At 36.8% G+C, this 27,211-nt stretch overlaps 1 protein-coding gene across 1 annotated transcript in view; it reads left to right on the plus strand.

The window, feature by feature from the left end:
- Nucleotides 1-27,211, plus strand: part of MGA (MAX dimerization protein MGA) — a 115,173-nt gene that overhangs the window by 75,007 nt on the left and 12,955 nt on the right. Inside the window, 11 exon segments of the mRNA XM_078151352.1 lie at nt 5,623-5,695; nt 7,318-7,838; nt 10,294-10,588; nt 11,536-12,165; nt 14,540-14,833; nt 15,426-17,032; nt 20,360-20,487; nt 21,933-21,984; nt 23,779-23,985; nt 25,104-25,215; nt 25,477-25,710. Coding sequence (XP_078007478.1) covers nt 5,623-5,695; nt 7,318-7,838; nt 10,294-10,588; nt 11,536-12,165; nt 14,540-14,833; nt 15,426-17,032; nt 20,360-20,487; nt 21,933-21,984; nt 23,779-23,985; nt 25,104-25,215; nt 25,477-25,710 — 4,153 coding nt within the window.

A 27,211-nucleotide genomic window follows, 5' to 3' on the forward strand; every position in this document is an offset into this window, starting at 1 on the left:
TGCAATTTCACCGTGTTCTACCACAAGGTCATTTTTTGTGAAGGCACCATATGATTCTGAGAAATACATACATTATATATTCTTTAGTGTTCACTTTAGCAACCATTAATCTTGGAGCTTTAACTTCTCCCACAGTTTGATTCTGTACTTTAATTTTCGTTAACCTTGGTTAGAATTGTAAGAAAAGAGTGTTAAAATACCCATATTTTTGGCTAACTTTTCTTTCCCTTCTGACTTTGCCATTTGGAGTAAATGTTGGGCATTGATGTTTTGCCATTTGGAGTAAATGTTGGGCATTGATGTTTTGTCGTTTGTGGCAGTCTGAAACGAGATTAAAATGTAATTAGGCAGTCTTTAACAAAATAAATAACACAATACAGCTGAGATAATTTGTTAATTTGTGGTTTTCTATCTTAATATATGGCCAGTGGGCATATATTTCTATTTGAGTTTGACTGGTTTATGAGTGCCACTGGTCTTAGTCACCTTTAAAAATAATATAATTTCTCTGCCCCCTGTGTGTGTCACAGGGCCTGAAACATAGTAAGCAGTTAATAAATTCTTGCTGATTTATCTGTCTTGATAATTAGAAACTATTTTTATTGTAATATGGTGATTTCAACTTAAGCTTTTCAAAATCATCAGATACATAGTAATTTGTTCCATGCTCTTTTTGATTCTTTATGTTTCTTTTTAGATGTGTTGTTTATATACACCAAATTGTCAGGTTTTGTTTTCCCATACTTTCTATCATGGTTTTTTTTTTCCGTTTTCTGCCATGTTTTTTTCATTTAATTGGCTTGTTTAATCCATGCATATTTTAGATTATGATTATTCAGCCTGTGTTTTCTTCTTTGTTGTATTGCTTTTGTATTGATTTTTTTATTCTCTTCCTCTTGTCAATACTTTGTATGATAGTTTTATTTATGCCGTTTTGGTGCTCTCCATTTTCTTGCTCTTCTTTGAATTTAAATGAATAAGTTTATTTTGTACTCATTTTTCTCTCTCTTTTTGAATCTTCTCTTTTCCAGCTAGATTTGTGGTCCAAAATTTCCCATCTCATCCTCCCCTCCCACCTTTAATTTAAATAACATTATCTTCCAGCATCCTTTTCCAGTGAATTTTCCTTTACTTTGTCTTCCTTCTTTATTCTCTTCTTCTTGTCAGAATTTTATTCTCTAGGGTTTGTTTATTCATAATTCTTTCTATGGCTCTCAAGAGGGTAGAGTTTCAGAAGTACCAAATTGATCCCCTTCTTCTGTGTATTTGTATATACACACATTTGTTGATCTTATCCTCTCTTTTCCCTTCTTCCTTTTAGTTATCATTCTCAATTCATAAAAGAAGTAATATTCACTGGAACCTGCCTTGTTACATGGGATCCACTCTTGAGTCCTGAATCAGGAAGCCTGATTCTCCTCCCTGCCCGTACCATTGTCACACACCATTCCTAAGTCCAGATTATCTTATTTCTCTTTTATGTCTCCTTTTCCTCTACACTCTTAACACTGAAAATTCTTAAGGACTCATTCCCCTTAATCAGTAAAAAAGAATTTGTTAAATGCTTCCTGTGTGCCGGGAATTTAAACTTCACTTTGGGTAATACAAAATATAGAGACAAAAAGGGAACAATCTCTGCCCTCAAAGAGTTTACATTCTGTAGGGAGAGGCAGTGCAAGTGTGCGCGTACACACACACACATACACGCATGCATATACAAAGTAACACAAGGTTATTTTCCAGGTAGGGGAGCACCAGCACCTTGGGGGATCACATCTTCATAAAGAAGGTAGTTTTAAGGAGACATTTCTTGGGGGTAGGATGCAGTTCTAGTGGTATAAGACTTTCTTAGAGAAGGTAGCAAATTACTACCATTTTAAGTTCCCTTAACTTATACTATAGACAAAAATCTTTCTCTGGCTAGATGGCATAGTGGACAGAGTACTGGGCTTGAATTCAGGAAGACCTGAGATCTAGTTTGACCTCAGATGTTTATAAGCTGTATGACTGAGCAAATTATTTAACCTCTGTTTTCTCAGTTGTAAAATGGGAGTGATAATAATACCACCTGCCTCTGAGGGTTGTTGTGAGGATGAAATGCAACATTTGTAAAACTCAGCACTGTGCCTGGCACATAGTAGCTGCTATGTAAACGCTATTGTTGCTGTTTTCCTCTCCTCTTCAGTCATGATACCATCTTTTTTCTCTCCACTTCAGGTTCTCCCCTCCATTGCTTTTATTTTTTCCTACCATAGCCTCTGCTCCTTTTAAGACTTCAAAAGTTAAGGTACTTTTCTCTGGTCGTTGGGCAGGGGTAAGGAGTTGGAAGAAATGGCCATTTTTAACTCCCTTTCGTTTCTTATCTCCCCTCTCCCTATTGAGGCAACTTATTGTTATCCTTACTAAAATGCATGGATTATTATTTTTTAAAAATTTACCTCTTTCTTCCCCTATTCCCTGGTTCTTAAAGTTACCCTTAAATTTTTAGTTCCTTCTGTCCCTTGTTAATTTAATCCCTCCTTTTTTTTTCTATGTTGCAGTTGAATTTCTTTTTTTTAAACATTATCTCGTAAACACGAGAGAATTGATTTCATTATTCTTTGTAATTCTTCTTCTGCCTTTTTGATTGGAGTCTGCAAATCCAGTATTCTGTTTACTTCTGTTTGTGTTTGTTTTCTAGCAGTCCCCCAAATCTCTCTTGTTTGTTAAAGCTCCAATTTTTTTCATTGATGATCAACCTTAGTTTTGCAAGATATATTTCTGTGGGTTATATAGGTTGAGATCCTTTGCTTTTTTGAATATATTTTCTTATTTTCTTTGTTTTCTTCTGATTATGGTGAAATAATCCTAAACTATTTAATTTTTTTATCCATTTATCCATCTATTTGTTTATTTATTTATTTTTGCTTTTTGGTGAGGCAGTTGGAGTTAAGTGACTTGCCCAGAGTTACACAACTAGTAAATGTCAAATGTCTGAGGCTGGATTTGAACTCAGGTCTTCTTGACTCCAAGGCCAGAGCAATATCCACTGTGCCACCTAGCTGCCTCTGGCATTTTTTATATGATGAAAAAGTGATTGCTTGTTTATTGACATTATGAAATTTTACCATTACATACATATCTGGGGATTTTAAAGATGGTTATTTTTCTCTGTAAGTTATTTTTAGATTCAGTTGATCAGTACCGTTTATGTATTCAATAGTTCATTTGTATTCTCCTTTATAGTATTCAGGTTTCTTGATTTATTATGCTCTTCCTGAAGACCTGTGATCTCTAAGTTAGCATTCTGTCTTTAAGGCTAGTCACATATAGAATTAATGTGTTTTATCAGTGCTAGTGCCTCTTCTGTATTTTTGCATTCCAACTCTGCTGCTTTCTCTTTCAGAACCTCTGCTTCTTTGAAGAGATTCTCCATAATTTTTTTCCGTCTTTTTAAATTCTGCATTGAGAGCTCTGCAAATCTTATTTCACTTATCTTCTTAAGTCAGAAAATATAATATCTATGAACCTCCTACCTCTGCCAAAGAGTGGGGCAGAAGTATGCTTTTTCTTTGTAATTTTGCAGCCTTCACTTTTCATTGTTTTTTTGTAATATGCTAAGAGCTTAGACTATTACTGTAAATTTGGAACTGTGCCTAAAAGGCCATAAAACTCTGCATGCCCTTTGACCTAGCAAAGCATTACTAGGTGTGTATCTCAAAGAGTTTAAAAAAGGGGGGGGACAAATATGTATAAAAATATTCATAGCACCTCTTTTTATGGTAGCAGAGAATTGAAATTTGAGGAGATTCCCAAATTGGGGAATGACTGAAGTGATTGTGATGGAATACTGTTGTGCTATAAGAAATGAGGAGCAGGATGCTTTCAGAAAAACCTGGAAAGATTTATAAGAGTAGGTGCAAAGTGAAATGAGCAGAACCAGGAGAACGTTGTACATAGTAATAGCAGTATTGTATGATGATCAACTTGTCACTGACTTCAGCTATTCTCAGCAATATAGTGATGTAAGTGATGTAAGACAATTCCGAAGGACTCATGATAAAAAATGTTATCTACCTCCACAGAAGGTATGGTGGTGTCTGAATGCAGGTTGGAGCTTACTTGCCTTCTCAATGAGGGAAGGGGATGGAGGGAGAGAATTTAAAACTCTTTTTTTTGGGTGCATTTTCTTTCTTTTTTTTTTTTAATTTATTTATTTGAGTTCCAGATTCGCTCCCTTCCTCCTATCCTCCCTCATTGAAAAAGCAAGCAAGTGTATATAGGTTATACATGTGTAGTCATGCAAAACATTTCCATAATAGTCATGTTGTGAAAGAAAACATAGACCAAAAACAAAACTCAAGAAAAATAAAGTTTAAAATGTTTGCTTTCAATCTGTATTCAGACACCATAAGTTCTTTTTTCTGGGGATGGATAGTATTTTTCATTCTAAGTCCTTCAGAATTGTCTTGGATCATTGTATTGCTGAAAACAGCTAAGCCATTCAAAGCTGATCATCTTACATTATTGTTGTGGAACTCAGAATTTTAAAAAAGAATGTTAAGAATCTTTACTTGTAATTGGAAAAAAAATATTATTAGAAAATAATACTATTGCAAATAATAAGAAAGACAGGACCTGTCTTCAAAGAACTTACATTCGGGGCAGGTAGGTGGTGCAGTGGATAGAGCACCTGCCCTGAAGTCAGGAAGACCTGAGTTCAAATCCAGCCTCAGACCAAACACTTGACACGTACTAGCTGTGTGACCTGGGCGAGTTACTTAACCCCAATTGCCTTTAAAAAAAAAAAAAGCAAAAAACAAAGATGGGAGAAGATAACACAATCCAGGGAGCTGAAAAGGGGGGTAAGCTGAGTTTGAGGAGCATGTTAAATACCTGTCCATAGGCATGGTGTTGAAGTCCAGAAAGTCAGAAACAAATCCCAGGGAGAAACGCTCGGCCAAGAATGGGGAACCTGCAGCTCTGAGGCCATGTGTGGCCTCTACGTCCTTGTGTGCGGCCTTTCGACTGAGTCCAGGTTTTACAGAACAGATTCTTTTATTAAGGGGATTTGTTCTGTGAGGTTTGGATTAAGTCAAAGGGCCTGCACTTGAGGACCTACAGGGCCACAGGTAACCTCAAGGCCGCAGGTCCTTCACCCTGGCTGGGCCTCTATTCACAATGAGAGCTCTGGAGGAACTCACCCATGGGAAAAGAGATTCAGCATGGTGGAAGAATGTTTTCAGAGTGAGGAGACTTCACTGTAGTCATTGTGTATATTGTTTCCTTGGCTCTGCTGGTTATTTCTTCTGTTTGAGCCTTGTACACAAGTAATTTGGGGGTGGAGGTGAAGATGCTCAATGAAAGGAATCTTTATATTTAAATTAGGAGGTCTTTCCCTTGGTTGGCATTTGACTTATTTTGGTAAATCAGCCTATATATGGTTCATAATTCCTATTTCTAAGATTTTTGTGTTGGAGAAGTTTGCAGAAAGCGGTTAATTATTCATCTGCTGTAGTCTTTACTTAGAGTACCTGTATGCTACTTTGCAGTGACAGAAATGTGCTCAAGTATAATTTGTTATGTACTTTGTAGATGCTAAGTAAATTTGCTCAGTTTCTTTTTCTCTAATCTCTCTCATAGGAACATGATTCTGAACATCAACCCATGAAGCAGAATACTTATGAAATGGAGAAAGATATTGATAAATCAGGAGGTAAAAACTAAAACTTTCTATTATAGTGTAGTTGCCTTAAGTTTCAATTAAATAAAATGATCCATTTCTCTGAAACCAGACTTAGTATACCTGCCCCTTCACCTAAGAATAAATGCACTAAATTAAAATTATTAGTGGGTCTCTTTTATAAATTGCAGCTTTTATTGATATCCTTTGTTTTTATATCACTTTAATTCCACAATGAATCTCTTAACCCCCCCCCCACAGTAGTTATCCATTATTATAAAGAATAAAAAATAGAAAAATTAAACAACAAAACAAAAACCAGTTCAGCAAAATTTAAGCAGTGCATCAACCAAGTTATTGGTAGTCTATGTTCTTTACTTATGGTCCCTTACTTTTACAAAGAAGAGAAGGAGATACATTATCATAGCTCTTTTTTGGGGCCAGCCTTGGCTGTTAACAATTTTTCACAACATTCAATTTCAAATTTTATTTGTGTTTTTCCATTTACATTGTTGTAGTCATTATGTTTGTATGTTTTCCTGGTAGTGCTTGCTTGCTTCAGTTTGCATTGGTTCATATAAGGCTTCACATGCTTCTCTGTATTCTTCATATTCATCATTTCTTAGAACAATACTAATCAATTAATTCATGTAAGCACAATTTTTTAAGCCATTCTCCAGTAGATGGAAATCTACTTTGTTTCCATTTCTTTTCTCCTATAGAAGTAAACTTTTTCAGTTAAAGCATTTTCTTCCTTCAGTGGTGAAACAGTTATTTCAGGGGGGGATACCAGGAGGATTTAGTTATTAAAGTAGACTCCTTGCGGGTCTGACTTGGGGGAGAAACATTCTTTTCCAATTGATTTTTACCCACCCTCTCCTGGACAAAGGTACTTTGTCTGTAGGAGCTTGTTTCCTCAGGAATGAGGAAGAAAGATTGTGTCCTGGAATAGGTGTGAAGGAAAGAGAAGTGACTGTGGTTTTCTCATTTCCATAGGTACCTAAATGATTAAGAGATAGTAGACTGGAATTTGTTGGGCAGTTGCTTATTAAAATCTACCTATCTTTATTGCACACTAATAACTACACAGCAGATGAAGTGGAGGCTAGTGAGGAGGTGGAGATGCAAGAGCCTTATGTAGAAGCAATTTCAGAGCAACTTGCAGTAGGAACCTTTGAAGGTAGAATATGCAGCTTGTTGCCATAACAACATCTTTTTTGATCTGAAGGACTAGTCAGACTCTTCGTATGTTAAATGGCTAAACATCTTGTTCATGCTTGATTTGCATTTATGAATGGTAGAATATGACAAAAGCTTAGCCTTGGTTACAGACCTGTCAAGAAAGCTCTTTCTAATGTAGGATTTTCATAAAAATTCTGTTAACACGATTTTACAGGCTTAAAATTTCTACTCAGTGGGGTAATGAAAGTGTTGGTGACCTCTTCTTCCTGGATCATATCCTTGAGAAAGGGAAAACCTGTCCTCCTAAAATGGAAAATTGTGGGACTGACACTATCTGTTTTAGAGCCACACAGAGATGAAATATACAGTGCTATGTTTGCCCAGGTGCTTTTTTGAACTGTTAGAGAAAATATGAATTGATCACAGTTTAGCCTCAAGATGGTTTGATAAAACTTATTTTAATTCTTTATCAGAAAAAAGCTGGAGGTCCTCCTGCAATGAAGGGGAATCATCTTCTACCTCGTACATGCATCAGACTTCCCCTGGTGGGCCCACCAAACTGATAGAGATCATCTCAGACTGTAATTGGGAGGAAGATCGAAACAAGATCTTGAGCATTCTGTCCCAGCACATCAATAGCAATATGCCACCACAGTCCCTCAAGGTGGGCAGCTTCATAATTGAGTTGGCTTCTCAGAGAAAGAGTCGGGGTGAAAAGAACCCTCCCATTTATTCTTCTCGGGTGAAAATATCTATGCCATCATGCCAAGATCAGGATGATACCGCTGAAAACTCTGACTCAGAGACTCCCGATGGTTCACCATCACACAGAAAAGTAGATGATACCACCTTTGAACAGACAAATGCCCTAGAAGCACTGAGGGAAAAATTGCATGGAGGCAAAGCTCTGCCTTTCTATGCTGGACTTTCTCCTGCAGGGAAGCTAGTGGCCTATAAACAAAAACCCAGTTCAAGGACATCAGGACTAATAGAGGTGAGAACTATCTTTAATCTGTATATAACATTTGCTACTTAATTTGGAAAAATAAATCTGCTTTTATGACCCTTTGTGGTCCTAATGCTATTCTCATGTGTGGTAGCTGGGTGGCAAATAATCAAATCTTTCATAAATGAGGAAAGCCAGGCCTTGGCTAGAGGCATGAATTGGCCAAAATCACAGTGGAAACCAATAACAAAGCCAGAAATAGCTGTAGAGATAGATACCTTGCCCAAGTATTAGGCTGCATTTTCTTTTTGATTTTCCCATGAACTTCTTACTACGAACAAGATTAATTGGAGTGTAATCTGTACACTATAATTTGTCATTGATAATAGTCAATTATTAATCCATCTTTAGGATGGGGTATTTTATTGAATAGTTGCTTCGATATATTCATTCCTAAAATAGGAAATATACTTGCATGTTTTTAGATATTTAGGTTTTTTGTTTTTCTAGTGGTTTCAGGAACAAAAGAAGATGGACTTTTTCCAGTAGTTTTATAAGTTGATCGTGTGTCATCCTGACTTCTTAGCACCATAGGATACCTTCCCTAGTGTCATTTAGAACATAATTTTTGGGACATTGTAACAGCACTAATTTACCCATCTTATCCACTGCAAAGTAAATTAGACCAGATTTTGTTTTAGAAAAACTTAGAGATGGTGAATTCTCTAAGTAGAAACTGAAGGCCTAATCACAGGGCTATTTTTTCCTCAATATATCTACCTTTTAGCTGCTACTCATCATGTGAGAGAACCTATTTGCTACAGGCCATTGTTCTAGTCTTTGTGACATACATGAGGAAAATCATAGCCTGCAAATCCAAGCATACCCTGTCTAACATTGATTGCTTTTGCAAAAATATATTGTTAGGTGAAATGGGCAGTTGGTTCCATAGGAGCAGGATTCTGCACGGTCACTTTAAACTTTCATAACTTTATGGTAAGGTTTTGTTATAACTTATTATGTTTCTGAGAAACAGTTTGGATCAGTGGCAATGTTACATAGATGTGCCTGTGATAACTTTATAATTTATGGCTATTGAGTTATCTGAGTGCCTTATATCCACATTATTAACCGTTTCTCAGGAAGTGCCTCAAAGGAGAAATTGAGTATTCTATTTTACGCTAATGATTTTACAGATGGATAAATTTGAAGCAAAGTGATCTCTTGTTGAAGGTCTCATGCTATGAGATTCTTTTCCCTGAGAGCTGGTTACGGAAGTCTTTTCTTTCTCTAAGAATCATTAAACTATTTTGGGAAGCCAGCTTACTGTAAGCAGGTTTATCAGGCCAATATAATCTGCACTTTTGAAGTTATTGACTAGTCTTCAGGGGTTGTCCTTAAGAAGTATATCATAATCTGGATCTCACAAAGCCTAAAAAGTTACATTGAGGTTCTTGGTGAGAAAGAAAGATCTCATTCTTTGCACTAAACTTGAACTTTGCTGATGTAGTGTTTCTGGCATTGACCCAGGTTATTTATGTCAGTTGTCAGAATCTTTAGGACAGGGAATTTTGTTAGCCAGTTCTTATTTTTTCTTGTCACTCATTCTGTTTTGGTGAAGAGACAGGAGTTATTTCTCTAACTTTATAAATGGAAAAATGGAGGCACAAAAATAGTGCATCTTATTTAGAGTCACCTAACAAGTTGATAAACAATAGGGAAAGAAATATTTTGTTTCTTAACATCCAGATGTATATTTTTTCTGTGCTATCTCTTATGATAATGATAACCTATTTCTTTAACCTAGGTGGTAGGTTACTATATCCTCTTCCTAACTCCACCACTACTTACTTACTCTTGCTAGTTTGATTTTTCAAATGAGCTGGGTTGAATCTCAGCCAGTTGTCTTATTGCTAGCCCAGCTTTGTTAAACCTTGAGAAAATGAGGTATCATTCCTGATTTTTGACGACTAAAAACTGATTTGACTTAGCAGCTGAAGCTGTAGAGGGCTTACTTATTAAAGTGAGGTTGGACATAAGAGGTAACAGAATGAAAACCTTTGGTATCCTGCAAAAAAGAGCCTCAGTAGGATTTTATGGTACTCTCTAAAGGAAACTTTCAGGAGCATAACTCATTTCCCTCTTTCTGGCAATTAAATTATTGAAACATAGTTGATTGTTAGCAAGCAAAAATCCTGGTTGATTTGATATCATTTTCCCTCAATTGCAGTGCTGAGAAATAAACAGCATCTAACATTCTCTTTTTTCAGACTACCAAGTGAACACCAGAGACATTTAGGATATTTAGATAGCAGTATTCTCTCTCACCCCTTGATTACTCAGATCATCCTGAGTAAAAAGAATCTAATTTTCCCTTTTTAAATTTGAAAAAAAGGCCCACTGAAATAGTGTGTTTTTTTTTTAATAAGCTGCACTTGTCAAGGGAGGTGAGTTAGCAAGAGAATTTTATTTTTACAGAATTTCTCTTTGCCACTTGTTTCAGGTTAATGGTAAAAGTTACCCGCAGGCTAAGTTGCTATTGGGACAGATGGGGGCATTGCATCCAGCCAATAGGCTAGCTGCATATATCACAGGCAGGTTGCGACCCTCAGTCCTGGACCTCTCAACCCTCAGTACTGTCATCTCCAAGGTAGCATCCAATGCCAAGGTGGCTGCATCCAGGATACCACGCACCCAGGTGCCTTCGCCTTCCACTTCCCAAACGATGTCCTCCAGCACTACAACAGCCTCTACGATGACGACTCTGAAGGCGTTCGTCCCGGCACAGAGGCCAATTGGTAAGTTAGAACTCATTTGTCTTTCTATATGGTTTGTAGCTAAGTACTTCAAGGTTAGGTGCAAATAGAGATTAGGAGCAAGAGTTGTGTTCTTGATGTCTGTTTTGCACAATATTTTTCCTTTTTCTAGTTCTCTTAAGTAGTGTTATTTTTGATAATTGGTTGACCTAGAGCACCATATAATTTGAATTTTTACTAGATGTCATGAGCTGAACTTTGCATTTAGGAACTACCCTTTTTACAGGTTGTTTGCAGATCTTTTGGATCGCTGGGAATATTAGATTCAGCAATATTCTGTTAGACTCAGACATTGATGGTAGTGCTGATTGAGATCTCTGAATTGGCCAAAAGCTGGAGTTGTGCCAAGGAAGATGTGTTGTGTTCCTTGACAGATCTCATTTTCACTTATTAGGGAACAGCTTTAACTGATGTTAAAAATGCAGTCTTCTCCTGCCCTTTTCTCAAAAGGATATATGGATGGTTCAGGAATATGAAGGACTCTAGTCCTGACATTCAAGAGTCAGGCAGTGAAGGAGGTGGAGGTGCTGGGAGAGGAGGAAGATGGTGAAGAATATCTTGCATAAGAGTTTTAAGAGAAATCTCTTAGGTTCTCATGCTGCATCTGTTCCATGTGATAAGATTGTGTGCTGCTTTATATTGTCTTTCTAGTGTCACAACAACCTGAGTCTTTTATATGGCCAGAAAAAAATAAGTTCATTAGGCAGACTGAAAAAAGCCCTATTCTCTGAGTAGTGAAAGGGGGTTGGACATCGAAGAGAATTGCATTAAACTTTTATGGGTGGAAATTGGCATGTATAATGCAGGTAGGTGGTACCTGTAAGAAGATTGACCCAACAGTGCATAACAAATGTTAACAAACACAGTCACTCAGAGGGTGAAGGATGGGAGCCTGTTGAAATTTTTGACCTGCAAATTTTTATTTGCAGCAGTTCGACCCTCTCCTGGTGGTGTGTTCACACAGTTTGTGATGAGTAAAGTTGGAGCCCTGCAGCAGAAGATACCTGGCGTTAGCACACCCCAACCCCTAACAGGGCCACAGAAGTTCAGTATCAGGCCTTCTCCAGTAATGGTCGTCACACCTGTGGTTTCTTCCAAGCCATCTCAGGTGTGCAACCTTGTGACGGAACCAGTCACTACCACCACCCCTCAAGTATCTTTAGAAAGTATTACTACTGTGACATCTCCTGTGACTGCTGTTTCCAGCTTGGGAACTAAAGAAACTACTCATTCTCCTTCTGGCACCACTTCTGCAGGGACTGTTGAGATCTCTGAAACTAGCGTCAGCACCCCTATTACACCCACCCTGCCTTCAATCACTGTGAACGTTACCAAAGCTACTGGGATAGCTGCCCCTATAACTACCATTGCTTTACCTAAACCTATAGTATCTTCACCAACCGTCACTCTTCCTGTTGCTTCCACTGCCTCCACCTCTGTAGTCATAGTGACCACAGCTGCATCTTCTTCCGTGGTGACCACACCAACTTCATCTCTTGGCTCTGTTCCTATTATACTCTCGGGAATTAATGCGAGTCCACCAGTGAGCCAGAGACCAGGTAAGGCCTAGATGCTATTAGCTGATTTGCTGTATAAATGCTGTCATCACTTTTTTGGTTTGGTTGTGATAGGATTGTAGATGTGTCAAGTGAGAAAGTACAGAAAATGGAACGCCTTAATAGGAGTGGACCCCCACAAACTCATGTCAAATGCTTGTATTCAACTCAAGGCAGCAAATGACAGAATGTTTTAACTTTTACTTGTTGACTTGGTCAGATGAATTCTTAATGGGAATTTCTTGTTTTCTGTTATTAACTTTTTATCTAAAACATTTGATCAGCAAGTATTGATTAAGAGCCTGCTCTGTGCTAGACAGTTGCATGTGATTTGTTTTATTCAGAAGAGAAGTAAGATGGTCAAAGTAAGGATCTTTGAAAGATGTGTGTCTTGGTCCTGTTCACGCTGGGTCCACTGCTTCTCGTGGTAGCACTTCTACTTTAGTTTCTGGTTTTTTTCCTTCCACTGAACAAATCTTGTTTTGAATTTAGCTCATATTCCTGATGGTCCACTAAAATATGACTAGCTAAAGGGGTCAGTGATACAACCAGAACCAGAATGGTGGGGGTATACTCCTGTTTGTTTGTTTGTTTGTTTGTTTGTTTGTGTTTGTTTTTACCATATAATAATAAGAAAATATAGATAGTTATAGGTCTGTATCTATCTATAGATAGCTGTCTGTCTGTGTGGATGATAGTTTAGGCATTGAAGTTTGGGAAGTGGAGTCATTGGTTGAATGTTTGTGGAGCCATAAAGTAGTGATAATACAGATTCAGCCACCTGAACTCTCCTGTGACTTCTTCTGGTGAGCCTCTCTCAAACATCTAGATTTCCTCCCTTCCCCCAATACATAGAAAAGATAAAACTTTTTATAGGAGAAAAGAAGCTGTACATATAATTTCTTTTCATGGGAACATTTTAGGTTTTGAATAATTTACCAGATTAAAGTGAAACACCAAGTAAGTAATGCCTAATGATATTTTAAAAGTTTGTAAAATTATTTCCCTTTTGCATAGGAAAAACCACTTTTTTCCTTTCTGTACAAATTTGTGTTCAGATTCTAATTAGTTGGGGCTTTTTTTTTTGTTTGTTTTTTTGGCCAAGGTAGGTCTTGTTTCTATAATGTACAACTTCTTTGACTAATGTAAATCTTAAGGATATGGTTCTTCTTTTATCAACTTGGTTGTGTAATGTGTGGAACAAGCAGTTCTGATGCCGGTCATTATTATTGATTCTGGTTAATTTAAGTTCCTACTACATAGTAGTGGGTTTATGTGAATATACTTTTAAGGCAAATACACCAATCTTAAATGGTTTTGTTGGTTACTAGAAGTTTTCTACTCTTCTCTATCCTTGTAGCTAATTACATAACTTCCCTTTTCTTTCCTTAAGACTAATTTTGTGTCTAAATTTATCCCATAAGTTTAGACATAAAAATAAAAGCTCTTTCATAATGTTTTTTAACTATTTTAGGTCACTTGTACTTAAGTATTATAACAATCTCTACTGTTTTTTGCTTGTTTTTTAACATCATATCTCACCTTTTCCTGTCCAGCCTCTGTGTAGCTTTCATTCCCTTTAGCTCTGTGGCTTCATTTGGATTACCCCCTGGATTCTATTAACAGGTGGAGTCTTCCTTTTTTACCCCTTCTGAAAATATTTATTAAATATCTTAAAACTTCTGCCCACTGTTTAATGAATTATGAAATCAGGCACCTTTTACAAGTCATATTAGTGCCCCTGGTTTCATCTGATGTGAATTTGAACCAAGTATGTTTCTTGTGATTTTACAACATTACCAGCGTGCTTGTACAGTGCTGCCAAGCTTCAAGCAGTACTTCACACTAAGAGTAGTGCAAGTATGAGGGATTTATAAATTCTAAATTTATAAAAATAATTTTATGTATTATTAATTTTATCATGTTATATATATTTATAAATATAAATATATATTTATTATATATTATTATTCATTTATAAAAATAATATAAAATTTTTATATAAATTCTGAATTTTTCTGGAGTGCCCAAATTGTATATAGCTTTGTCTGTGTTTCTTATAAAGCAGAATCATTATCCCTTATTGAATTGTCCTTCCTAACATTAGATAATTCTTCTTTTAAACATTCTAAATGCATTTTTCTAGCAAAGTCTGTAACTTTTTAAATTTAAAATTATATCTAGAAGGCAATTTTTTATAACATAACAGAGCCATAGTTCTGTGAAGGGTCTATCTAGAGCTTTAGGATTTTCCCAGTTTCTTAATTTAAGCATCTTGAAAGGCAATTTGCAGTTGGATTAGAACCCATGGCATTAATGGTTTCTGTTTGTGGGGAAGGAAGGTTGGGATACCATGTGTCTATTCCTTGTTTTTCAGAAAGTGCTGCTCAGATTCCAGTGGCTACCTCTCCAGTCTCTCCTAGCCCAGAAAAGCGTGCTGGACCTCGACTACTCTTGATCCCTGTGCAGCAAGGTTCTCCTGGTCTTCGACCCCTCCAAAACATGCAACTTGTTCAGGGTCAGAGGATGCTCCTACAACCTGTCAGGAGCCCTAGTGGAATGAACCTGTTCAGACACCCCAATGGTCAGATTGTCCAGCTTGTTCCTTTGCAACAGGTGCGGGGCTCTAGTACACAGCCCACCTTACAGCCTGTTATGCTTCGGAACCCAGGTACAGGAGTCATTTTCATAAACTTTTCTCTCACCGGACAGTTCCTGTTTTTGTTTTTTTTTTTTTTCCTCCTCTGAAATTAGTTGAATGGAATTAGCTCTGTATATCTTGTTTGGAACAGAAAAGTATTTATTAGGTGCTTACTATGTGCTAAAACACTATGTTGAGTACTGGAGATATAGCTAGAAAGACAGGGGAGCAGCTAAGTGGCACAGTGCTCTATCGAGCACTGACCCTGGAGTCAGGAGGACTTGAGTTCATGTCCAGCCTTAGACACTTAACTAACCCTGATTACCTCCAAAAAAAAAAAAGAAAAAGAAAGTTAAGCTAATCCCTGCTTTCAAGGAGCAGATGTTCTAATTGAGAGAGACCACACATTAAAAAAGGGTCATATTTATGTTCATTTCATGGCAGATGAAAGGTCAGGTAGAACTTTGTCAAAGAAGGGAGCAAATTAAGACACTGGGGATCCAGATTTTGTTATAGTGAGTGAAGTGCATATTCGTTGAATCTCTCAGAAAGTGACATGTCCTATATAAGAAAAGAGACTCTATTTGGGGAATGACAATTTGTCATTTCATTTTTCTTGTAGGGTCTGCAGTAGGAATCCGCTTACCTGCACCTTCCAAACCTCCTGAAACAACACCTTCTTCTGCCTCTCCTTCAACTTTCTCAACCATGAATCCCATGATTCAAACTGTTGGCTCTTCTCCACCTATGAATTTAATTACTCAGGCATCATCTGTGCTTTCCACTGTGCCTAGCTTTGTGTCTCAAGCTGGTACTTTGACCTTGCGGATATCCCCTCCGGGAGCAGGCAGCTTTGCAAGTCAGACAGGCTCAGAATCCAAAATAACTTACAGCTCAGGTGGGCAGCCAGTTGGCACAGCTAGTCTCATTCCTCTGCAGTCTGGTAGTTTTGCTTTGCTGCAGCTTCCAGGACAGAAGCCAGTTCCCAACTCAATTATTCAGCATGTTGCTTCACTGCAGATGAAGCGAGAGTCTCAAAATCTGGATCATAAAGATGAAACAACTTCCTTGAAGCAGAACAGTCATAAAAAGGCTTTACGTTCAAAAGAGGGAGTTGTCAGAGAGCCAGAGAATGATTTAGGACTGGCAGCAGAATTACCTGGTAGAACTGAGGTACCTTTGACTGATACAGTAAAGCAAAACCAAGCTGCTACTGCTTCTGAGGTAGCCCAGAAAGATCTCCAAGAAGGTGGGGGTGGTCCTTCAAGTAAAGATCCCCTTTTACAAGAGGACATTCCTGCTGATGTCATATCCTCAGACCACTCCTATATCAGTGGGTCACGGGCAAATGAAAGCAATAAAGAAGTTGATGAAGCGAAAGAGAATTGTAATCTCAGTGGTTCAGAAGAAAAAATGAATGAGATTCTAGAAGATAAATGTATTCCCCAAGAAGTCAAAAATAAAGCAGTTCAAACAATGAATAATGTACAGCTGAAAAGCTCTAATGTTCAGGGAGAGACGTCTCAGCTGAGAAACATAAATGAGGAGCAGAAAGGTATAAAGAACCCAGAAGAAAAACTGATGAACAGTGACCTTTTAACTAGCTCTAAGGAAGACAAATTATCCAGGAGTAAAGTGGTGCAGGAAGAGGTGACAATACAGCCTGAAGCAAAAGAGAAGGATTGTGTGACTTCCATAGAGAAAAAAGACTCGACAAGAGAAAGTCAGGAAAACCACCTGAAGGAGAATTTGATCCAGAAATGCGATGATATTTCAAAAGAACATGTGCAAGCTGGAGATGAGCATTTGACTGAAGAAACTGAAACAAGTCAGGAAAACCCTAACGTTCTTGGTCAAAAGCAAGGCTCTTCTGGCTTATTGGAGGAAAGTGAAATTGGTAAGAGCACTAGAAATTTTAATGTCGAGTCTGATACTTGGAACAAGATTCCTAATTCTTCAGCCTTTTCCATTGTTCCTCAAATGGTTGAGAGAGCCGAAAAAGGGGATAAAGTTGTCCAAGGTCATTTGCTCATACCAGGAGAACAAATACAACAACATCTAAAGCAAAGGAAGAAGGGTGGGAGAACCATTGTTGACCTCCCTGTTTCAGATGTGGAAGAAGAAGAGGAAGAGGAGGAGGAAGAGGAGAAAACTGATGATTCTGCTGATGATATGGTTGATGGCATCTCTGACTACCAGAGTGAAGAAGTTGAAGAAGTAGAAAAGGTGGTAAGCCCCTTTTTGTTTTAACTGCAAAGTTTCTAGAATTCAGTAGTTTGATACAACCAGTAGCCCTTCAGAGGATCACCAAGACCTTATTGATATCTTCAATTAGGTGTTTAGACTTAAGTCATAAGTAAATAAATTATTTTTCTATTTTTAGTTTCCATACTGTCAGGCAACATGTACAGATTGCTGACCATATTAAGAGCACATTTTTGACACTTGTTTGAATATCTGAAATGGTTGAAAAATAACTTTGGCTCTCTTGAGACTTTGTGGTAATAGTCACACTAACAAATTATGTTTTAATTTTTTTCAAACCATTATTCTATTTAATATGATTGAGGTTCAGTACTGTTCTCTATAGGAGCCTCAGTGTTGATATCACAGCTGTGTTAGCATAGAACCCACCTACCTCCATTTCTATTAAATGAGTCCTTTTTACATTGGAATATGTATTTTTAAAATATGAAGTAACCATGTTTAAAGTCTTTTTAACTTAATCTGGTCATAATGAATTTTCACCTCTTTCAAAAACAGATCTTTGTCTCTCGAATTCTTACTCTTTAATCACATTTCCCTGTAACTTAATGTATTTTTTAACCCTTTTCTTACTAAACAGTAGGTAGCTGCCGTAGTGTCAAATTTAGGGGGCTTGCATGTAGCCTGAGATTTTTCTGAATGACCTTTAGCTGTCCACCTGGATTTCACCATCCCCACTCTATCTTTCTTCTTTTAGCATTGTTACCTGGTTACCCTAAATATACTCTACTTGAAGCTTTTTCATTCACCCCTTCTCTGTTATTCACCCATACCCTGCTGTCACCTTTTTTGTGTTGATATAGCTCTTTATTTTCCTATTTGAAAATTTAAGCATATTTGAGCAAGAATAAAAACCATACTTAATTTTGTGGGGATGTAGGGAACTAAGCTTAAAATAATTAAGTACTTCAGGAATCTGTAATTTTATCAGCATGGGTCCTTAGTGCATTGAAGCAGGTTGCGGTCCCTCTGTGACATAATAAATGGTGTTCAGAAATTTTCTTTGACCAGAGAATTAACCATTATGCAGCATGGTGATGAGCCTCTCTAAACTTGAGTAAACTTCCTCAGACAACAGATGGACAATCAGTCAGTAAACCCATAATTGAAATCTGTTAAACTTGTTAAGCTCTGCCAACTCCACTGCTATAACCTAAATCACCACTGTGTTGTAGAGATATTGGAGTAGGATGTTAGTGAAATAAAACATTCAGAATGTGTTTATGCCAATATCTTATTATGATTCAGCTGTTTGCTATCGCTTAGTCGTCTCCAGTGGATTACAATGAAGTTGAAAGACAAGTTTCTCTAATCCAGTGACCCTGGAGTCTGTATTATTGGAAATAGTAAGCTTTTTGTGGAGTCTTCTGTTTTAAGTAGTACTAAATTTAAAAAACAAAACAAGAATAATCTAGCTTTTAAAACCAGCAAATTGTTGTAGCTAGTAACATTGTATAACAGCAACATGTTTGCTCTTTTGGCCAACCTACCAAAAAAAAAGATGGTTTTGCATGCACTATTTTTCTTTTTTTGCATGTGTTTATATCTGATGCTCACAATATTTCTCAGCTGACATTTTACTGTTGGAAGAATGTGGTGGTTGTCTTATCCTTCCCTTATTTAAATCCATTTCTGGAAGGTATGTCAGTTAGCGTGCCCAGCAGAAGACATCCATTTGGTATTTGGTAGATAAAAAAACTTCTAGTTTAAATTACATATGGCATCTGGCACATCCCTAGGCAACTACCAAGTGTTGACTTAGTTGTTAGATTATATCACTGTTTCCCTTTTAGCTTCATGGAATTCATTGCTTGTTTGAGGTAGTTAGATCTCCTGTATATCCAAGTTATAAAGGGTGTGAAGTAGGCTTTTTAAGAGCAATAGAGTAGCAATGCCTCTTGGAAGAGCTCCATCCCCAGAAGAATTTTTGGTCAGGGTGGAAGGGTTGGTGTTCATTCAGAAAAGGGCACTTAGACTGCTTTCTTAGGTTGAACAGCAAAACAAATCAGTAATTACTTTATGATTGTGGAAAACAAGTGTTCAGTAACCTTGCTTTTGTCTGCCAAGCTGAAGGAAGAGTCTGGCTTCTGTTTCACTCATTAATAGTGGCAAGTTCAGTGGGGTTGGAGAGGGTATGATGGAATAAATCTCAACAATTACAGATTTTGTTAGGCAGTTAGAAGGTACTGCTTAATTTGAGTTATACTCATGCCTGACACTTTATAGAGAAGTTTTAAATAAGTCTTCCTTATTTCTGTTGTGAGAAATAACTGTTTTGAAAGCTAGAGAATGATGATAACATCTGGTTATATAATACTTTATGTTAGCAAAGCACTTTCACTTTATCTTGTTTTGAGTCTCACAACTCTGAGGCAGGAAGAAAAAATAATTTTTCCCATTTTGCAGCTGAAGAAACACGTTTTGGGGAGGAAGGTTTAAGTGATTTAACCAATGACACACAATTAGAAAGTGGCAAAGCCAGGATTCAGACTTGATTTCTGACTAAAAGTTAGTTGTTCTTTTCATCGCACTGCACCAAATCTTTTAATATAGATGCACCCTATACTGATGTTAAAATGACTGTATCGTATACCATTTTAAGTACAATGTTGTATGCATAGTTTGCTCAGTAAATTCTTATAAATTGACATGACATAATATAGTAGATAATTCAGTATAGAACTTGTTTTGGAATCTGAACTTTTTCAAAAACAAGCAATAGGATTGAAAAATGTGCCAGGTGTTTTATTCTGGTTCTGTAGATACTTTGAGAAAGCCTGTCATGCTTTGTGATTGTCCAGCATAACATTTCACTTTAAACCGATCCTTGATTGCTGAATTTTTTTTCCTTAAAAAATCCTGAATCAGACTCTTGCTATTCTTGTGAGGTTCATTTAAGTTTTTAAGATTACCTTTCATAAAAATTAGTATTGGCATGAGTTAGGTTATGTAGTCCTTTGAGACTCAGATTTTTTTTTTCAGTCTGAAGATCTGTGTCCTGATGTGACAGTAGCTAATAAGTATCTCTTATAGGTTGAATTGCAGGCTGTCCAGTCTAATCACCTTTTTTTCTAAATGAAGAAACTGAGGTCCATGGCAGTTAAGTGACTTGCCTAAAGTCTGCAGGTAGTGAGAATCAGAATCAGGATTTGAACCAAGGTCCTCTGACTCCCTGCTGTGTTGCACTGCTTTATCAAGCTTAATTTCATGATGGGAGAAATAATCTGAAAGCTCCAGATTTGATCTGTTTTAGCTAGTATATAGCTTACCATTTAAAATTACTTATTTCAGAATAACTCTATGGATTACACTGAAGAAGAAGAGCAAGTAGACATTGAAACTGTTGAGGAATTTTCAGAGAAAATTAATATTGCTCGCTTGAAGGCCACAGCTGCTCATATGCGTTCTTCTAAGCAACTGTAAGTTTTTCTCCTTAATTTGTTCTTCAGTAATTTTAATTTAATGTCATATTTAGAAACTTTGGGTAACTGTCCTGGTTTCTTTCTAGCCTCTTAGCTTTGTTCTAGATAATAGAAGAATATGAGTTAAAATTCAAAAGGTATACTCCGTTCTCTTGAAATTACTAAATTATGAATTTGCTCACTGTTATGCTTGTCATTGTTTTACAACTACCTGTCTTTCTTCCTGGAGAGGGAGATATATGAATTCTGTATATTAATCTTATTTAGATTTATACAAAACTCCTATAAAATAGCTCAAGGAATTTTACATTAAATTTTGAAATTAATAGTAGATAACATTTTAGACTCAACCACAAAATGGAAAAATAGGAACAGTTGGTTAGTAGTACAGTTATTGAAAGAAAAGTTGTGGAAAATGACAAATTGGAGCACAAAAGAAAAAGCAAAGGCAGGTAAACGTAACATTGAGGTGAACAGATAATTAGGCAGCAGACAGAGTTTCTTATGAAAAAAAGTTGGTCTTTCAAAAGTCACAAGTGGTTTTTAGGGATATGCAGTGAAGACTGCCTCTTGTGGATTGTCTTCTAGGTTAAGCACACCATCATTTCCTACCTATGTTTCCATTTTATGTAGATTACATAGCACAATACTTACTTCATAGGTAGAGAGACCTAGGATTTCACTGATATAGGGTTGTCCTGGATGAGAAGTGTCTTCTCTGCCATATGTGGACTGAGAGTGTTGCCTTAGTGGTTAGATAACTTACCTAGGGCCATATGTTATGTCACAAGGAAGATTTGAACTCAGGTCTTCTTGGCTCTAGGGCCAGTTCTCTATCCCCTACTTTATAGCTGCATCTCATCTCCTCTGTGCAGAAAAGAGAAAGGATAGGACTTTAGATGAGCAGCTTACCCCATCTTCTTTTTCATTGAGCCATATTTTGATAGGGAATAGAGAAAGCGCAACAAACCTTCTTTAACTGCATTTATTTCCCTCTTATCATCATTAAATGCATTTCAGTAAATGATACCAAGTGTCTACCATCTATAAGACACTGCTAAATTTTAGGTGTTCAAAGATATAAATAAGAGTCTTCCCTCAATGATATTACATCATACTGGTGGGGTATATACAATGTCTACGCTAATGAATATAATACAAGCAAAATTTGGGAAGAGAGCACATATTAGTGTTGGGAACTTGAGAGACTAATAGTTTCTTTTCTCTCCAAAACTGTTTATGAATTGCCTTAAGAGTGGACATAATTCAAGTATATTGTAAATGCAGTGTAATTTGATACGATTTCAAGGTGTATTCAAGTGTTTTTACATTTGTATTTATTAGATAAGAGGTGCCAGAGAACTGTTTCAATACAGATTTGCTGTCATATCATAAAATTCCAATTATACAGTGTTGGGAAATGACTCTGTCTACCTTTTCAGGTGCCATAGCCATGTTCCTTCAGAAGAGAAAGCACCTGAGAAGAGTCGAAAGGTCTGTTCAAATATATATTCTTTCTTTCTTTCTTTCTTTCTTTCTTTCTTTCTTTCTTTCTTTCTTTCTTTCTTTCTTTCTTTCTTTCTTCCTTCCTTCCTTCCTTCCTTCCTTCCTTCCTTCCTTCCTCCTTCCTTCCTTCCTTCCTTCCTTCCTTCCTTCCTTCCTTCCTTCCTTCTTTCTTTCTTTCTTTCTTTCTTTCTTTCTTTCTTCTTTCTTTCTCTCTCTCTCTCTCTTTCTCTCTCTCTCTCTCTTTCTTTCTTTCTTTCCTTCTTTCTCTCTCTCCTTTCTCTCTCTTTTTCTTTCCCCTTCTCTTTTTCTCTTTCATTTTCTCTCCCTTTCCCCCTCCTTCCCTCCTTTCCTTCCTTATTAGTAGAAATGAAGGGCCAGGTACATACTTGGGTCTTTGTTGAAAGTTTGTTATTCATTCTTTATTGAAGGCAACTTGGCTGGCTGGTATCCTGTCAATACTTTGAATGAATAAGTGTCATGCCATAATGAGTTCTTTACTTACGGTTTTCCCACAATTGTTGCTCTGCATTTTTGTGAATCTTAACATTACAATATAGCCTTCTTACATATCTCAGCCCCACTCTTCCCAATGCAGGGGTGCACACACACCATTCTCCTCATGCTACAGCTGCTTCTTCCCCCCCCCCCCAAAAAAAAAAAAGTTTGAGTCTATCAGAGAACTGATTTCCTACCCTAGTTCCTAAGGGTAACTTTTTTTTTAAGGCAGTTGGGGTTAAGTGACTTGCCCAGGGTCACACAGATAGTTAAATGGCAAGTGTGTGGTCTGAGACTGGATTTGAACTCAGGTCCCACTGACTTTAGGGCCGATGCTCTATCCACTGCGCCACCTAGCTGCCTACTAAATATTCTTAATAAAATAAAATTGAAAATAGCTTTTTTAAGAAACAAAGATCTCTATCTCTTTCTTTTCTGTGTACTCATCTGCATCTAATATTTTTAATGGTTTTTATCAGGTAGATACTCGTAGGTAAAAAGTCAAAAATTCTTGTCCAGGTTTCCATAGGGCAAGGCTCATGGAGTATAATTACATCATCATACCTTCTTCCTGGTGCTATACAGAGAGGGATTTCATATCAATTTATTTCTCACCTATCACTCCCAATTGGCATTCTCTCAGTATTCTCTCTGCATCTTAAAGTTACAGTTATGTGGTAATCTGAGTTCCTATATGGCTATTAAAAAGACAGTAACAGACCCAGTAGTCTCTGTAAAGCAGCCATTCTAAGGAAGGTTTACATTTCTCCCTGCAGCCAAAAATTTTCAGTCACCTTAAAATAGTTTAAGGGTACATCAAGTCCACAGTACATTGTATATACATCTTACTACAAAATTTACCACCTGACAGGATGATATGCATGACACTCATACACAGAGAGAAGAAATACATTATTAATATGCATTTATGAAACAGTGCAGCATTATAAATAAACATTGCATTACATGTAGCTAAAGAAGTAACCATTTCTCCTGAAATACCTTTATATAACCTATTTATAGGTTAGTGTAGGCCTGAGTCTCTTGACCTATTGATCTCTACCTAACCCTAATTGATGTTATAAAGTTTTATGTTATAAACTCATCATCCATCTTTGTCTTTGCACCTTTCAGTGAGCAAAACTGCCAGAATTTGAAAGGAGTACACCCTTAAAACAGGAAAAATGTCAGTTCAGTGGTATAGTTTTGGTTTTCCAATTAGGTCTCAATGCATTTGGATGAGTTAGTTTAAAATTTGGTTGATGTGTCTATTTTTGATTTTGATAGGACCCACCAATTCCTGTAAAACTGAAACCTGAATTCTGGAGTGAAAAACTACAAAAAGAAGCAGAAGCTTTTGCTTACTATCGCCGAACACACACTGCCAATGAACGGCGTCGACGTGGTGAAATGCGGGATCTCTTTGAGAAATTGAAGATAACATTGGGTTTGCTTCATTCTTCTAAGGTCTCCAAAAGCCTCATTCTCACAAGGGTGAGTATTCTACCCAATTGGTATTTATGGATTGAGCCCAAAGGGTATTTCCAGAGAGATTAAGAGGAGGATTATTGACTACCTTCTGATAATCTCTGGTAACTTTGGATGGATGTAGTTTACATTCAGAAGTAGGCTATTGAAAATCTAATCACTGAAGCACAGTGATATTTTCATGTTTGGGGAATTTTCATTTGTTCCCAAATGGCCAGATTATCCCATAATTGAATGAAGTTAAGAAGGGAAATGATTCACAGAGGGGATCACATTCTCTCTACTTCATAATTTCCTACAATATCAAGTACTTTGCTGTATATAAAATATATTAATAAATGTTTGGAAGTAATAAGGAAGAAGGAGAACAGTTTCCCTATGTTAGGTTATTGAGTATATCCTATTTGTGTTAACATAAGAGGATCTTAAAGTCTTAAATCATAGAGGTGATCTAGCACAGCTTGTATGAAGGCATTAGAACATTTTAGTCAAAGTACTTTCTCCAGATTCAGTTTAACAGTTGAATAAGTACTACTCTATAACATATTAATAGTTGTGGGTTTTTTTTTAAAGAAAAATTATGTTACAGCCTCAGGCACATGATACTTATTAAGTGTGTGACCCTGGGCAGGTCACTTAACCCAGATTGCTTCGCCAAAAAAGAAATAATATGATAAAAATCTTTTAATATGCAAATAGAGTGATTTGGTGAGTTAAGTCACCGATTATGAAGCCATTTTAATTGTAAAAGCACAGTTAAACAAATTGATGGCTTTACAGTAGTGTATTATTAACCACTGGCTGGATCTGCCGAATGAGTACCCCATAGGAATAGTTCCTTGTCAGTATGATATTAACCATCCAGTGATATACTTTGGAAATAACAATAATGATCAGGGCTTTGATAATATAAAGCATCTAACCATCTGTAATTTTTAAAATGAACAAAACCCTTCAATACTTTCTGGATTTTTAAAATGACATCTTAAAGTTTTCTTTCATGCGTGACTTTTAATATTTCTCTATATTGATTATATAATGGCAGACCTCACCATAAAACATAATAGGAAACCATTCTAAAGAAAGTGAATTTGACTGACGTTGTGGGATTACTTTTCTCCTAGGCCTTTGGAGAGATCCAGGGACTAACAGACCAAGCAGACAAATTGATAGGGCAGAAAAACCTCCTAACTCGAAAACGGAATAATCTGATCCGCAAAGTGTCTTCTCTTTCAGGTAAGGCTTTTAGATGGGGAAGAAAAGGAATAGTAGCTCTAGGAAAGAAACAAACCTTGGCAGATTTCAAGTATTTTGAGAGATTTGATGTGTACTGGCTTTAACTCATGAGGAAATTTCTTCAGAGGTGTAGTCAGTGCTGCTTTACAAAAGCTGTTCTTGCCTGTGTGACGAAGCAAATGGATTTCAGTTGCTGTTTCTCATTTTTATCTGGGCCATAGATAGTGAGAGAAGATTGCTTAGATTCTTTTTAACATATAGGTAAGACAGAAGAAGTTGTCCTGAAGAAGCTGGAATACATTTATGCCAAACAGCAAGCATTAGAAGCACAAAAGAAAAAGAAGAAGATGGACCAGGATGAGCCTACTGTGCCCCCTCGAGCAGTCAAACAGCAGGAAGGAGCTTCTACATCCTCTGTAGAGCTGGGGCAGGTGGTTATGACCAGCAGACGAGGGAAGCCATTAATACTCGCCAGGAAAAGAGCACCATCCACAGGTAGGAAGTGTGTTTCATGATCATTTCAAGAATGCTATAAAAAAAATCTAAGTTGCCGAACTATTACCTTCTCTTGGCTTTTGTTTGCTCTTCTGTTAAATATACTAAAAAACAAAATTGTGTATCCAGTTATGTTATATGATAAATTTTAAGTGTTTCCTCTTCAGTATATATTTAGAGGAGAATTTATTTACCAATCCCGATCAAATTCTAAAAAACTTACATAATTGATAACTAAGACCTGCCTTTTATACAAATCTAAACTGATATTTTGAATATTTGATTTCAACCAAGGTGGCATAGTGGTTGAAAACAAAAGGCCATACCCCAAAACAAAAACCCAGTCTGTGATTAGAGCATCATTTATCTGCTAATTTGAAATGATCACAATGTGAGAAAAAGATTCTTAGGATACTGATTTCAGACTTTGGCTACATTCAGTTCTTGTTCTGGTAGCTCTATCTCTAAGTTGGGTTCCTAGTACTTCTAGGTATAGCTTAGATAAATGGCAACCCAAAAATATAATTGTGATTTAGGGAGGAAGATGATTTTTTACTTAAAACTTCTATTTGCTACTCATTTTCTACCAGTAGGAAGCAAAATGGACTAGTTTGAGTTTCTGTTCCTTCTTCACTCTAAGGTACTATGAGACAACTAAATTAAGAAGGAAAGAGCAAACTAATCAGCCACTTAGTAGCTAAAATTTGTCCAAAGCTATATAGTTAAATTGAACTTTTTGATGATTAATGAGTAATAAATATGGTTGAAAACATGTTGTTGAATCCTGAGTAAGACTTATTTTCACAAGTTGTCAATTCATAGAATTTTATAGCAGGATGGGACTTTAGAGATAATGTAGTCCATCCTCCATGTTTTAAAATTAATAAACCATGGGGCAGCTGGGTGGTGAGGTGGATAGAGCACTGGCTCTGGAGTCAGGAGGACCTGAGTTCAAATCTGCACTCATGCACTTGACAGTTAACTAGCTGTAGCTGAAACCCCAAATCAGTAACTGTTTTGTGGCAGGTCTAGTGCTAGAATCCAGATTTACCGACTCAGTGTCATTGCTCTTTCCTCTGTACTTAGAGGCAGCTACCTGGTGTAGTGGATAGCATGCTGGACCTGGAGTAAGGAAGATTTGTATTGAAATTTGGCCTCAGATGGTGGTTGTGTAACCTTTATCAAGTTCCATAACTGCTGCCTCAGTTTTCTCCTCTGTAAAATGAGGATAATGAAAGCACCTACTTTTCAGGGTTGTGAGGATAAAATGAAATATTTCTAAAGCACTTTGTAATCCTTAAAGAACTATGTAAATGCATGCTTGCTATTATACTATATTACCCTAGATTTCCATAAAGGTTAACAAGCTGATGTTTTGATTATCTTGCACAACTTTGTGAAATCTTGTTGTGTTTGCTGAAATTGTTGTCATAGTACCTCTTTGAATCAGTACTTTCTTATTTTTAATCTTTATTTATTTGTTTGTTTTTTTAGGCAGTTG

The sequence above is a fragment of the Phascolarctos cinereus genome, unplaced genomic scaffold (assembly GCF_003287225.1).
Source record: "Phascolarctos cinereus isolate Bilbo 61053 unplaced genomic scaffold, phaCin_HiC Scaffold_3;HRSCAF=262, whole genome shotgun sequence".
NCBI classification, from domain to species: Eukaryota; Metazoa; Chordata; class Mammalia; order Diprotodontia; family Phascolarctidae; genus Phascolarctos; species Phascolarctos cinereus.